General features: G+C 35.9%; 1 protein-coding gene across 10 annotated transcripts in view; it reads right to left on the bottom strand.

The window, feature by feature from the left end:
* BPTF (bromodomain PHD finger transcription factor) overlaps positions 1-13481 on the bottom strand; it is a 193338-nt gene that overhangs the window by 102841 nt on the left and 77016 nt on the right. For 8 of the 10 annotated variants that reach the window (XM_021000980.2, XM_078155880.1, XM_021000979.2 and 5 more), the window contains 2 exons: positions 4043-4258; positions 3299-3487 (listed from right to left, as the gene is read on the bottom strand). In XM_021000980.2, coding sequence (XP_020856639.1) covers positions 3299-3487; positions 4043-4258 — 405 coding nt within the window. The remainder of the gene's footprint in view (positions 1-3298; positions 3488-4042; positions 4259-13481) is intronic. The other 2 variants (XM_078155881.1, XM_021000977.2) reach the window with 1 other exon arrangement.

Consider the following 13481-nt stretch of genomic DNA (forward strand, 5'->3'; position numbering starts at 1 on the left):
GCACTGGAGGAGAAAACAATTTATAAATAAAATGACCTCTGTCTTCCTGCAATCCACCATCCAATAGCCTACTCATTATCATGCTGGAGTAGCTTTGTTAGAAAGTTCTGATTTCTCTATCACTTACACACATTGGTCCAAGTTCTGCCTTCTAGATCCAAATGGAAAAATATCCAAATGACACAATACTACCTAGGTATACTGGATACATTGCAGCAAAGCAAGTATCCTTTTATACCTTCCTAATCAACTGATTACCCCACTCACCACAGAGGCTCACCCAAATTTCTTCATCTCTCCTTAAATATCCCATAGCTCCCTCTCCCCTCACTGTCTCTGTTAAGAAATTTGCCTCAGATTGCGATGAAAAAGTTATGGTCATCTGCTGAGAGCTACCATCTTCTCTTCACTTCATCTTGTATCAACCAGATGCCTTCCACCATTCTCCTTTATTCTGCTTTGATATAAGGTGGCCCATCTCCTTACAAAGGCAAACTCCTCTTCATGCACAAGTTATCCCGTTCCATCCTATCTTCTCCAACAGGTCCACTGCACATTCAAGAATCCCTAACTTGGTGCATCCATCCCATGATCTTTCATCCAATATCTCTCCTTAAGAAGGCCATCTCTACTTCCTTTCCTCACTCCCTCATTAATTCCCTAATTTGGCTTCCATTTCACCATTAAACTGCTCTTTCCAAAGTTACTTAATTGCCAGCTCTACTGACCTTGTCTCTCTCATTACAATGTAATTTCATTGTACTTGGATTCTCAGCACCTAGCATGGTGACTGGCAAATTGCAAGCACTTAATAAATGCCTATTGTCTGATTTTAGATAACTCTGAGTGTTACAAAGGTATTTCTTATATCAAGTCAAATTTGCCTCTGCACATTTCTGTTCATTGCTCCTAATGCTGTCTTTATAGGCTAAGGCAATGTTTACAACCCACTAAAATTCATAAATCTCTTACTAACAAATTGTTATTCAGCCACATATATTCCACCTTGCACTTGTGAAGTTAATTTTTTGAATCTGAGTATACAACATCTATCCCTAATTAAATTTCAACATATTAGACTTGGTCCAATGTTCTAGCCTATCAAGATATTTTTGAATTCTGATTCTGTCATCAATTGTGTTAGCTATCTTAATTCAATTTTGTGTCACTTGCAAATTTGATGACCATATCATACATGCTTTTATCCAAGTAACTGATAAATATGCTAACCAGCGTAGGATAAAACACAGTTCTCTGGTGTGCTTTAGTAGAGTTCCCTGGGGTACTTTCTAAGGTGATGTCAAACCATTAACAAATTTGTTAAATGCTTTGCTAAAATCTCAACTAAATCCTCAAATTCTGCCTACTTACTTCTCTGGATCCCTTTAAGTTCTAACTAAAATCCTATCTTTTACAGGAAGCCTTTCCCAATCCCTCTTGATTCTAGTGCTTTCCCTCAGTTATTTCCTATTTATCCTGTATATACCTTGCTTTGTATGTATTTGTTTGCTTGTTGTCTCCCCCATCAGACTGTAACCTCCCTGAGGGCAGGGACTATCTTTCACCTCTTCTTCTATCTCCAGTGCTTTGCCTTGTGCCTGGCACAATGTAGGCACTTAATAAATGTCAACTGATTGACTCTAGGTAAAGCACATCTATAATATTTCACTTATTTGCCAATTTAGTAACCTTGTCCAAAAAGGATTTGTGTTTAGTCCAGCATAACAAATTCTTCATACACTAGCTCTTTGTGATCACTTCTTTTTACATACGTCTATTAACTATCCCTTTATTAATATTCTAGACTTTTGCCAGGAAAAAAAATGTCAAGCTTATAATCCTATGGTTTATAGAAAGCTGTTTAATTTTTAGAAAATTGAGTCATTTGTCCTTTTCAAGTCCTGTGCTTCTCTCCCATACTACATTGTCTTTGCCAGATCACTGAGAAAAAGGCTTAGCAATCTCCCTGGCCAGGTCTTTCAGTACCTTGAGATGTAGACTCTCTGGACCTAGTGACTAGAGCTCAATGAAGTCAACTTTTACCAGCTCCTTACTTATCTCACATTTTAACTTTCCATTAGCCATTTTTGTGCTATCCTTTCTAGTTCAAAAATATTCTCCTTGACAAAGAATTCAGAAGCAAAATGAAAGACTGTGGATAAGTGAGGTCCCCTATAAGTGCTCTATCATATTTCCATATCAGGGTTGTGATATGACTCGAACTCCTCATCTAATTTCTATTTCTCTCTACTCCAATGACAATAAGGCTTCCATTACTGCCTCTGTTAATCTTTAACCTAACAATTTCCACCATAATCTTCTTTTCCAGGTAATGGATCCCCTTATACAAATAAGGCTTACTATACAATGCTATCACACTCTCTCCTTTTACCCTACTCTGTTTCTTTTGAATAAGGTATACTCTTACAGAACTTTATTCAAGTCATGGGTTTCCCATCCTGCAACTTTCAGTGATACCTGAGGATTCCGATTTATCTTCTTGAGTTATAGTCTCTTTTTGCTTGTCATTTCCTTGTTATTCACACTTTGTGTATTTACATTTTGATATCTGAGGCCATGTCAGGCGCCACCATTGGCTCCTCTTACACAATCCAAATTCATCCTACGAAGGTATGGGCATCTCTGTTGCTATTCTTCTTCCCACACTATAGGTATTCTCTATGATATCTATCCTGATAGATATATTTGACAATGAATTTGTGAAAATAAGTATTTTAAGTGTGTTAATTATACAATGGCATAATTTCAATAAGAGCTTAAAGTTGTGGAAAGTCTTACATTTTTTCCTAGACAGTTAAGGCCTCTTTGTAAAAATTTAAGATATTAAAAAAAAGGGCTGTGATATCTTAGGATTTTTATACTAGTATCCTGGTTTGAAGGCCTAAAAAGAAACACCTAAGCACGTGCAGACACAAAATTTATTAGTATATAAAGAACTAATAAGGTTAAGTCATTTAACACAGAGCTATTAGTATGCCAATGACTACTTTGATGATGAAAGAATATGTAAATGATTATAAAATTAAAAAATAAAATAATAATTACAGTAAACTCTTAAAAGCATGAATGGCCATAATAAATTTCAAGCACTAATTACAAAAACATTATTAAACTCTAAATGTTAGGTGACAACATAGCAGTCCAGGATGGCACTATAAACAAGGAGCATGAATAAACAAGTCCTGTAGGTGTTTTTTAGATGACATTCAATATTTTTACTGACCAACACCCCTCTCCCCTCCCCATTACAGAGGCACTGATACACTGCCCTCTGTACCTGGTACATCCTGGGGTAGCTCAGGAGCCACCTTCTTCTCTGCCATGTTGTTGCTATCATGAGTTTCTGAGGGGCACCCCACTGTGCTCTTCCCTTCAGAGGGACTAGTCTCTCCTGAAGAAGTATTTGTTGTGTTGTCGCCAGTATTTGTTGACACAGAGTTACCTTTATCCCCAACATCTTTTGGCTCTACAGTAAAATGCACAACAAAACTTTAAAGATATTCTTTAAAATTCCTTTGGTGGGACTGGCCACACCTAAAGAAAATCAACTGCTGAAAAATGGAATATCAATGATCCACACAATTCACCATAGACCATTTTGTGGCAATTCTGTTCTACATTATTTTAACAATACATTATTCACATAAAGTCAACAACATTCAAGAAGTTAACACAAAAAAAATAACATATATAAGCAAATCATTAATTCTTTTAGCATCATGTATGTAATTTCTTAGAAAAATATTTTATTTTCTGCATCATATCTCATGAAAAGGAAATGCTGGCCTGAAAAACAGAAGGAATTTTGAGCAGATGCATTATTATATTTCTACATTACTGACTACTAATTATTATATATGAAATACTTAAAATGTATCAATACCAACAATATAATTTTAAGTGGTTATATGCTATAAAAACCCCCAGTATATGCTTTATAAATTCTTCAGGTTAAAAAACCCCATACTTTATATATAACACCTCCGACACAAAGCTTTTTAAAACCAAGTAGTTTATTTACCCTCTGGTTTTCCTTTCTCAGAATCACCACCAGTTGTTTTTTCTTCTTTGCTTTTCTCCTGGGGTTGATCTGAAAGCTCTTGTTTGCTTTTCTCAGAATCTTTTTGGCTATTATTTTCAGATTCATTTTTGTCCTTGTCTGCTTCTTCTGGAACTGGACTCTTAGCATCTTCAATGTCACCTCCTTTTTTGGATTTGGTAGCTTCCAAAATTTCATCTATATAGTAAAGAGTTCAAAATTTTAAACCAGATACAATAAGCATACATACAAATCACTGAAGGCTTTTTTGTTGTTTTTAAGAAAATGTTAAGAAATCAACATAAAAAAAGCAACTGCTAAAAGCTGAAAATCACTGATACAAATCTACTATGCAATAAGTTAGTTTGTGGAAATTCTCAATAAAGTTAGAGAAGGGGTAAAATAAATATAAAGTATATTAGTGTTAGAAAATGTCAGTAGTTTTCAGGAAACAAATTATTAAATGTCCATATACAGAGCCTCAGAAAGTCTTAGTGCAGTTTTAAGTTTTTAAAACTTTAAAAGCCAAAAACTGCACTAAGATTTTTGGGAGTCCCTGTATAAATGTTTTTATATACATATACAAACAGTGTCAGTTTTTAAATGCACAACTTAACAGTCACCTCCTTTCTGCCAAGATCAAAGTATTAACTATAAGTCCTATTTTCACTGGGAATAAAATTGTCTGAGTAGAAAATATTCGTAATTCTTGAAATGTGGTAAAATTGTTTGCTTTAAGGCAGATGTTCAAAGTGTCTTCTGACAAGGAATAAAGCTTTGGAACAGCAGTAAATAAACATTGGTTCCAATTCTTCTGTGATCTTATATAATCTATAATCCCTATGAGCCTTGGTTTTTGTTGTTTTTTTTTTTAATCTGTAAAATCAGAAGGTTGGACTAGAAAAGCTCTAAGGCTCCTAAAAAGTTTTAACATTCTTTTTTTTAAAATTAATTTATTTTGATTTATCAACAATCACTTCCATATGCTTTTGAATTGAAAGTTTTTCTCCCCCTTCCTCCCCCCACCCTCCCAAGATGGCACACAATTTGATATAGGCTTTACATTTACATACCCATTAAACATATTTTCACATTAGTGAAGTTGTAAGTAAAAATTAAAACCAATAGGAGGAACCATCAGAAAGATGAAACAAAACTCAACAGAAGGTAAAAATAAGTGATAGCAATTCGACTTCCATAGTTCTTTCTTTGGATGTGGACAGCATTTTCCATCCTGAGGCCTCTGGAGATGTCTTAGATCCTTGTAAAGCTGAGAAGGGTTCAGTTTAACAATCTTATTCATTGCATAAAGTGGCTGCTATTGTGTACAAAGTCCTCTTGGTTCTGCTCACTTCACTCAGCATCAGACCGTGTAAGTCTTTCCAGGTTTTTCTGAAGTCAGCCTGTTCATCATTTCTTATAGCACAATAGTATTCCATTACATTCATATACCACAACTTGCTCAGCCATTCCCCAATTGATGGGCATCCTCTCAATTTCCAATTCTTTGCCACCACAAAAAGAGCTGCTATGAATATTTTTGTACATGTGGGTCCTTTTCCCATTTGTTTGATCTCTTTGGGATATAGCCCTAGAAGTGCTATTGCTGTATCAAAGGGTATGCACATTTTTGTAGCCCTTTGGGCATAGTTCCAAATTGTTGTCCAAAATGGTTGGATCATTTCACAACTCCACCAACAATATATTAGTGTTCCAATTTTCCCACATGTTCTCCAACATTTATCATTTTCCTGTTTTGTCATGTTGGCCAATCTGATAGGTGTGATGTGGTACCTCAGAGTTGTTTTGATTTGCATTTCTCTAATCAAATGATTTAAGCATTTTTTCATATGACTATAGATGGCTTTAATTTCTTCATCTGAGAACTGTCTGTTCATATCCTTTGACCATTTATCAATTGGGGAATGGCTTGTGCTCTTATAAATTTGTCTTAATTCTCTATATATTTTAGAAATGAGGCCTTTATCAGAGAGACTGTAAAAATTCTTTCCCAATTTTCTACCTTCCTTCTAATCTTAGTTGCATTGGCTTTGTTTGTGCAAAAACTTTTCAATTTAATGTAATCAAAATGATCCATTTTGCTTTTCATAATGTTCTCTATCTCCTGTTTGGTCATGAATTCTTCTGTTCTCCATAGATCTGATAGGTAAACTATTCCTTGTTCTCCCAGTTTACTTATGGTATCAGCCTTTATATCTAAGTCCTGAACCCATTTTGACTTTATTTTGGTATATGGTGTGAGATTTGGGTCTATGCCTAGTTTCTGCCATACTCTTTTCCAGTTTTCCCAGCAGTTTTTTTCAAAGAGTGGGTTCTTATCCCAGAAGCTGGGGTCTTTGGGTTTATCAAATAATAGATTACTATAGTCATTGACTACTGTGTCTTGCATATTTAACCTATTCCACTGATCCACCTCCCTATTTCTTAGCCAGTACCAAGCAGTTTTGATGATTGCTGCTTTATAATACAATTTAAGATCTGGAATTGCTAGGCCACCTTCCCCTGCATTTCTTTTCATTAGTTCCTTTGATATTCTGGACCTTTTGTTTTCCAAATGAATCTTGTTTTATTTTTTCTAACTCTATAAAATAACTTTTTTGGTACTTTGATTGGTATGGCACTGAATAAGTAAATTAGCTTAGGTAGGATTGTCATTTTTATTATATTAGCTCGGCCTACCCATGAGCAACTGATGTTTTTCCAATTATTTAGATCTGATTTTATTTGTGTGAAAAGTGTTTTGTAATTGTGTTCATAGAGTTCCTGGGTTTGTTTTGGGAGGTAGACTCCTAAATATTTTATAATGTCTACAGTAAGTTTAAATGGGATTTCTCTTTCTATCTCTTGCTGTTGGGCTTTGTTGGTAATATAGAGAAATGCTGATGATTTATGTGGGTTTATTTTATAGCCTGCAACTTTGCTAAAGTTGTTTATTATTTCAAGTAGTTTTTTACTTGATTCTCTAAGTATATCATCATGTCACCTGCAAAGAGTGATAGCTTTGTCTTTTTTTTGCCTATTCTAATGCCTTCAATTTCTTTTTCTTCTCTTATTGCTAAAGCTAATGTTTCCAGTACAATATTGAATAACAGTGGTGATAATGGACATCCTTGTTTCACCCCTGATCTTATTGGAAATGCTTCTAGCCTGTCCCCATTACATATAATGCTTGCTGAAGGTTTTAGATAGATGCTATTTATTATTTTAAGGAAAGACTCCATTTATACCTATGCTTTCTAGTGTTTTTAATAGGAATGGGTGTTGTATTTTATCAAAAGCTTTTTCTGCATCTATTGAGATGATCATGTGGTTTCTGTTGGTTTTGGTGTTGATATGCTCAATGATGCTGACAGTTTTCCTAATATTGAACCAACCCTGCATTCCTGGTATAAATCCTACCTGGTCATAGTATTATTCTTGTGATAAGTTGCTGTAATCTATTTGCTATATTTTGTTTAAAATTTTTGCATCTATATTCATTAGAGAAATTGGTCTATAATTTTCTTTCTATTTTGACTCTTCCTGGTTTAGGTATCAACACCATATTTGTATCATAAAAAGAATTTGGTAAGACTCCTTCTTCACCTATTTTCCCAAATTCTATAGTATTGGAATTAATTGTTCTTTAAATGTTTGATAGAATTCGCATGTAAATCCATCTGGCCCTGGAGATTTTTTCCTAGGGAGTTCATCAATGGCTTGTTCAATTTCTTTTTCTGAGATGGGTTATTTAAGTATTTTACTTCCTCTTCGTTAATCTGGGCAATTTATATTTTTGTAATATGTATCCATTTCACTAAGATTGTAAATTTGTTGGCATATAGTTGGGCAAAATAATTCCTAATTATTGTTTTAATTTCCTCTTCCTTGGTGGTAGCTTCGCCCTTTTCATTCTTGATACTAGTAATTTGGTTTTCTTCTTTCTTTTTTTAATTAAATTAACCAAAGGCTTATCTATTTTATTGGTTTTTTCATAAAACCAGCTCTTAGTTTTATTTATTAGTTCAATAGTTTTCTTAATTTCAATTTTCTTAATTTTTTCCTTTGGTTTTCAATATTTCTAAGTGTTTAGTTGAGGATTTTTAATTTGTTCTTTTTCTAGTTTTTTAGTTGTATGCCCAATTCATTAATCTCCTCTTTTTCTATTTTATTTATGTAAGCATTTAGAGATATAAACTTCCCCTAAGAACTGCTTTGCTGCCATAAGGTTTTGGTATGTTGTCTCATTATTGTCATTCTCTTGAATGAAATTATTGATTGTTTCTATGATTTGTTGTTTGACCCAATCATTTTTTAGGATTAGATTATTTAGTTTCCAATTATTTTTTAGTCTATCTTTCCATGGCCCTTTATTACATATAATTTTTATTGCATCATGATCTGAAAAGGATGCATTTAATATTTCTGCCTTTCTGCATTGGATTGTGAGGTTTTTATGCCCTAGTACATGGTCAATTTTTGTGTATGTGCCATGTACTGCAGAAAAAAGTATATTCCTTTCTATCCCCATTCAGTTTTCTCCAGAGGTCTATCATACCTAACTTTTCTAATGTTCTATTCACCTCCTTAACTTCTTTCTTGTTTATTTTGTGGTTAGACTTATCTAGTGCGAGAGGGGAGGTTCAGGTCCCCCACTAGTATAGTTTTGCTGTCTATTTCTTCCTGTAACTCCCTGAACTTCTCCTCTAAGAATTTGGATGCTATACCATTTGGTGCATATATGTTTAGTAATGATATTACTTCATTGTCTATGGTGCCTTTTAGCAGGATGTAATTTCCTTCCTTATCTCCTTTGATTAGATCTATTTTTGCTTTTGCTTTGTCTGAGATCAGGATTGCTACCCCTGCTTTTTTTTTTACTTCAGCTGACGCATAATATATTCTGCTCCAGCCTTTTACCTTTACCCTGTATGTGTCACTCTTTTTCAAATGTGTTTCCTGTAAACAACATATTGTAGGATTATGGTTTTTAATCCATTCTGCAATCCATTTCCATTTTATGGGAGAGTTCATCCCATTCACATTCACAGTTATGATTACTATCTGTGTCTTTTTCTCCATCCTTTCCCCCCATTTATGCTTTTCTTTCTCCTTTTCCCCTTCACTAGTGTTTTGCTTTTGACCACCGCCTCCTTCAGTCCCTTCCCCTTTTATTATCCCTTTCCCTTTTCTTCCCCTTTAGTCTTACTGCTGCTTCCTCCTTCTTCTCCCCTCCCTTTCTTTCCCCCTCCCTTTTCTTTCCCCTTTTCCCTCCTACTGCCTATAGGGCAAGTTAGATTTCTATACCTAACTGATTATGTTATGCCCTTCTTGAGCCAAATCTGATGAGAGTAAGGTTCAAACAATGCTCCCCCCCTTCTTTCCCTCTGCTGTAATAGGATTTTGTGTCTTTTCCTGTAATGTAATTTACCCTTGTCTGCCTCCTCCTTTCTCAGTACATTTTCTAAGATCAGATTGATCCACTTATTTGGATCCATTTAACCCACTTGATTAGATTTTTTTTTATCATTACATCAAAGTCAACTAATATCCACCCTCTTTATGTATACTCCTTTAACAAGGTGTAATAACAATACAGTTCTCAAGGTTGCAAGTCTCATATTCCCTTGTAGGGGTTTAAACAGCCCCCCCCTTATTAACAACATATTGTATCCTTCTGTCCCATTTACCTTTTTAAGTCCTTCTTGAGTCCTGTACTTGAAGATCAAATTTTTTGTTGAGCTCTGGTCTTTTTATCAGGAAAGTTTGGAAGTCTCCTATTTCGTTGAATATCCACCTCCTCCCTTGAAAAATGATGCTCATTTTTGCTGGGTAATTGATCCTTGGCTGCATTCCAAGCTTCTTTGCCTTACAGAATATCATGTTCCATGCCCTGGGTCTTTTAATGTAGAAGCTGCAAGGTCCTGTGTAATCCTGACTGTGGTTCCATGATATTTAAATTGTTTCTTTCTGGCTGCTTGCAGCACCTTCTCTTTCATCTGGTAATTTTGGAATTTTGCTATTATATTCCTTGGCATTGTCAATTTGGGATCTCTTTCAGGTGGTGATCGGTGGATTCTTTCTATGGTTATTTTCCCTTCTGGTTCTAGGACTTCTGGGCAGTTTTCCTTTATGATTTCCTGAAAGATACTGTCCAGGCTCTTTTTTCATCATGATTTTCAGGTAGTCCAATAATTTTTAAATTGTCTCTCCTGAGTCGATTTTCCAGGTCGGTTGTTTTACTGATGAGGTATTTTACATTTTCATCTATTTTTTCATTTTTTTGTTTCTGTTTGACTGATTCTTGCTCTCTCATAGAGACATTAGTTTCCATTTGTCCAATTCTAGTTTTTAACAGATTGTTTTCTTCTGTTAGTTTTTGTACTTCCTTCTTCAATTGGCCAATTGTGTTTTTTAGGGACTTGTTTTCTTCAGTGTATTTTTTTTTCCAATTGGCCAATTGTATTTTTGAAGGACTCTTTACCTCTCTCATTTGACTATTAAAATCCTTCTTGAGCTCTTCTAAGAAGGCTTTTTGGGCTTCAGACCAGTTCATATTCCCTTTTGTTGTTGCAGATGTGGGTTTGTTGACAATGTTGTCCTCTTCAGAATTTCTGTCTTGATCTTCACTCTTCTCATAATATGAATCTATGGTACGTTTCTTTTTACTCATGGTGTTTCTTTATTCCCTGGCCTTTAAAGAGATTGAGCTCTCCTGCTGGGGAACACAGGGTACTGACCCAAGCTTCTTGTGTTGGGAGCCTAGGTCTTGGTCACTGGCTTTGTGCTGGGGCCTCTTATGCTGGCAGTTGGAGGCTGTAGGTTTCTGGCAGCTTACCTTGTGTTGGGCTGGAATCAGCAAGGCTGGAACTTTCAGGCAATTCTAGGTTGCCTGCTTTTCCTTTCCTTTAGCTTTCTTCAGCTCCTTTTAGATGGGTGCTGCAGGGTGTTTATCTGCCTGGGGCCCCCTGCAGTGTTGTCTCCCTCGTTTCTGCTAATGCACTGGGAGATTCCTTTGTGGAGTGCCGAGGCTCCTGGTGGTTTTCTGAGCTGGTTTCCACCGGTCCCACCCTCACTGAGGCACTCGGAGGTCCAGGTGTTGGTGTTTGCCTGCTCTACCACCTGGGCTTCAGGATTTCTTCACAATTGAAGGCTTCAGGGCTCCTACAGCTCACCTGGTGTTGGGTTGGAATCAGCAAGGCTGGGGCTTTACGAAGCCTTTAGGTTGTTTTCTTCACCTCCTTTCAGATGAATGCAGCAGGGTACTTGTCCGCCTGGGGCCCCTTGTAGTTCTACCTCTCTTGTTTTTGCTGAGGCACTAGGAGACCCATTTGCTGAGCTGCTGCACTGCTGCTCCCTCGTCTTTTCTTCTAGTTCAGGTGTTCCAGGGTTTTTTTTCTGGGTTTTCAGAGGTTGATAGGGGAGAGTGAGAGCGACTACCTTTTCACACCGCCATCTTGGCTTCCCAGAAGTGGAAGTCCAGAACTTCACGCACAAAGCCAAGTAGAAAAGGGATTAGTAAGAAAATAGCTAATTACGGTTAAAAAAATCAAGATGAAACAGAGCAGAACATCATCTAATGGCATTAGATTGTAAGCTCTGTGAGGGCATGCACTTTTATTAACCGTATCCCCAATATTTAGCAATATTTAGTGCCTATCACAGAGAAGGTGCTTAACAATAAATATTTATTAGATTGGACTAGACTTGATGGAGATATAGATCTTTATACACAGAAATTCATATTTCAGCTTTTAAAGCACAATCACAGGTTGCAATGATTCATTAAAAATTATTAATGTCCTTTCTGCTTCAGCTATCAGAGAAAGTGAAATAAATTGTAAATTATATTCACTTGTTTTTAAGACTATCCTGGATGCCTTTTAAGTAATGAATATTAATTTTAATAAAAAAGGCTAGACTAATATTTCTATAGAAAATCTGCTAAGGCAGACAATCTATTTGCTGACTGATCTAGTCACAGTATGTTTTCACTTCAGCTTTTCCTACAATCTACAGAAATAAAAAGTTCAATGCTATGATAACTAAAGTTTATTGCATATATCTATTACCATTTCTGAATCACTGTAATCTAGGAAAATGCCTACTCGATCCATTCTTTTTTTAGGGGATGGGGTGGAATAGGCAGGAAAGGAGGGGGTTAAGTGACTTGCCCAGGGTCACACAGATAGTAAGTGTCTGAGGCCATATCTGAATTCAGGTCCCCCTAACTCCGGGCCTGCTGCTCCACAAACTGTACCACCTAGCTGCTCCTCCCCCCAATTCTTTTCTTCATAAGCCTCTGTATCTCCCAAACTGTAGTTATTCTTTTTTCAAATTCTCTCCTCCTAACATATCACTATTCCTTCCCCTACTTCTAACTCTACCATAATCAGATAAAAGACTTTGCAGTCTATGAGTAATCACAACAGATTGTTTCAAGCATTACCTACACATTGCTAATAGATATGAAATTTTAAAAGTACTGAGTCTCTGCAGACAAACTCAGTGGAAACCTACCTTAATGAAAATGCTCAGCATTACTTAAATTAATTCTAACTATAAATATCTCAATCAGGCCAGGGTCTCCTCAAGACATGTTGCCAGTCTTTACTTTCCCCTATAAGTTTCAGCGAGCATGAAAACTGGTAAAGGTACAATTTTTTTTTCAAAGAACAAGAGTGCACGATTTCTTATTTTAGGTTTTTTCCTCTTTGATCAATCATTTTCATCTAATGCTGTTACCTTCATTTATACCAATGATTCTGAAACTTAGAATATACAGAAAGTTTCAGAAGGTCTTTAAAATTACCACCTAAACACTGATTTTCATGGCACAGTATCAGTCTCAGAATGTAGATACTCTTTCCTTTCTCTTACTTTCTCCTATCTTCTGACCTCCTATTTATTATGTTAAGTTAGGTTACTGGGATATTAAAGAAGGGACAAAGCCAAAGGCCAAATGAGGATCTGAGGGAGCTTCGTGAATAGACAGGTTATGGTTTCAAACTCAAGAAAACTCCAAAGAACACTAGGACTCAAACTTAGGAGACTTCAATTTTAGTCCCAGGTCAGCCTGTCACCATGACCTGGCTAGACATCTATAAACTTTCTGAGCTCTCAGGGCCATTGGAAAACCTGTTTGCTATGCTTTATTATTCCGCCCTACATCTCCCTGCTGCTTCTCTTTTTTTGTCTTGTCTCTTTATTTTCCTTAACCCTGAAACCAGTGTGATCTAGTCACAGTATGTCTCACTTTGGGTTTTCCTACAATCTACAGAAATAAAAAAAGTTCAACACTACAATGATCAAATTTTACTGTATTATCTATTACCATTTCCCAATCACTATAATCTAGAAAAATGCTTATTTAATTCATTCTTTTTCTCATAAACCTTTATGTCTTCCCCCAAACTCTATT

Source organism: Phascolarctos cinereus, unplaced genomic scaffold (genome assembly GCF_003287225.1).
Source record: "Phascolarctos cinereus isolate Bilbo 61053 unplaced genomic scaffold, phaCin_HiC Scaffold_5;HRSCAF=322, whole genome shotgun sequence".
In the NCBI taxonomy this organism is placed as follows: Eukaryota; Metazoa; Chordata; class Mammalia; order Diprotodontia; family Phascolarctidae; genus Phascolarctos; species Phascolarctos cinereus.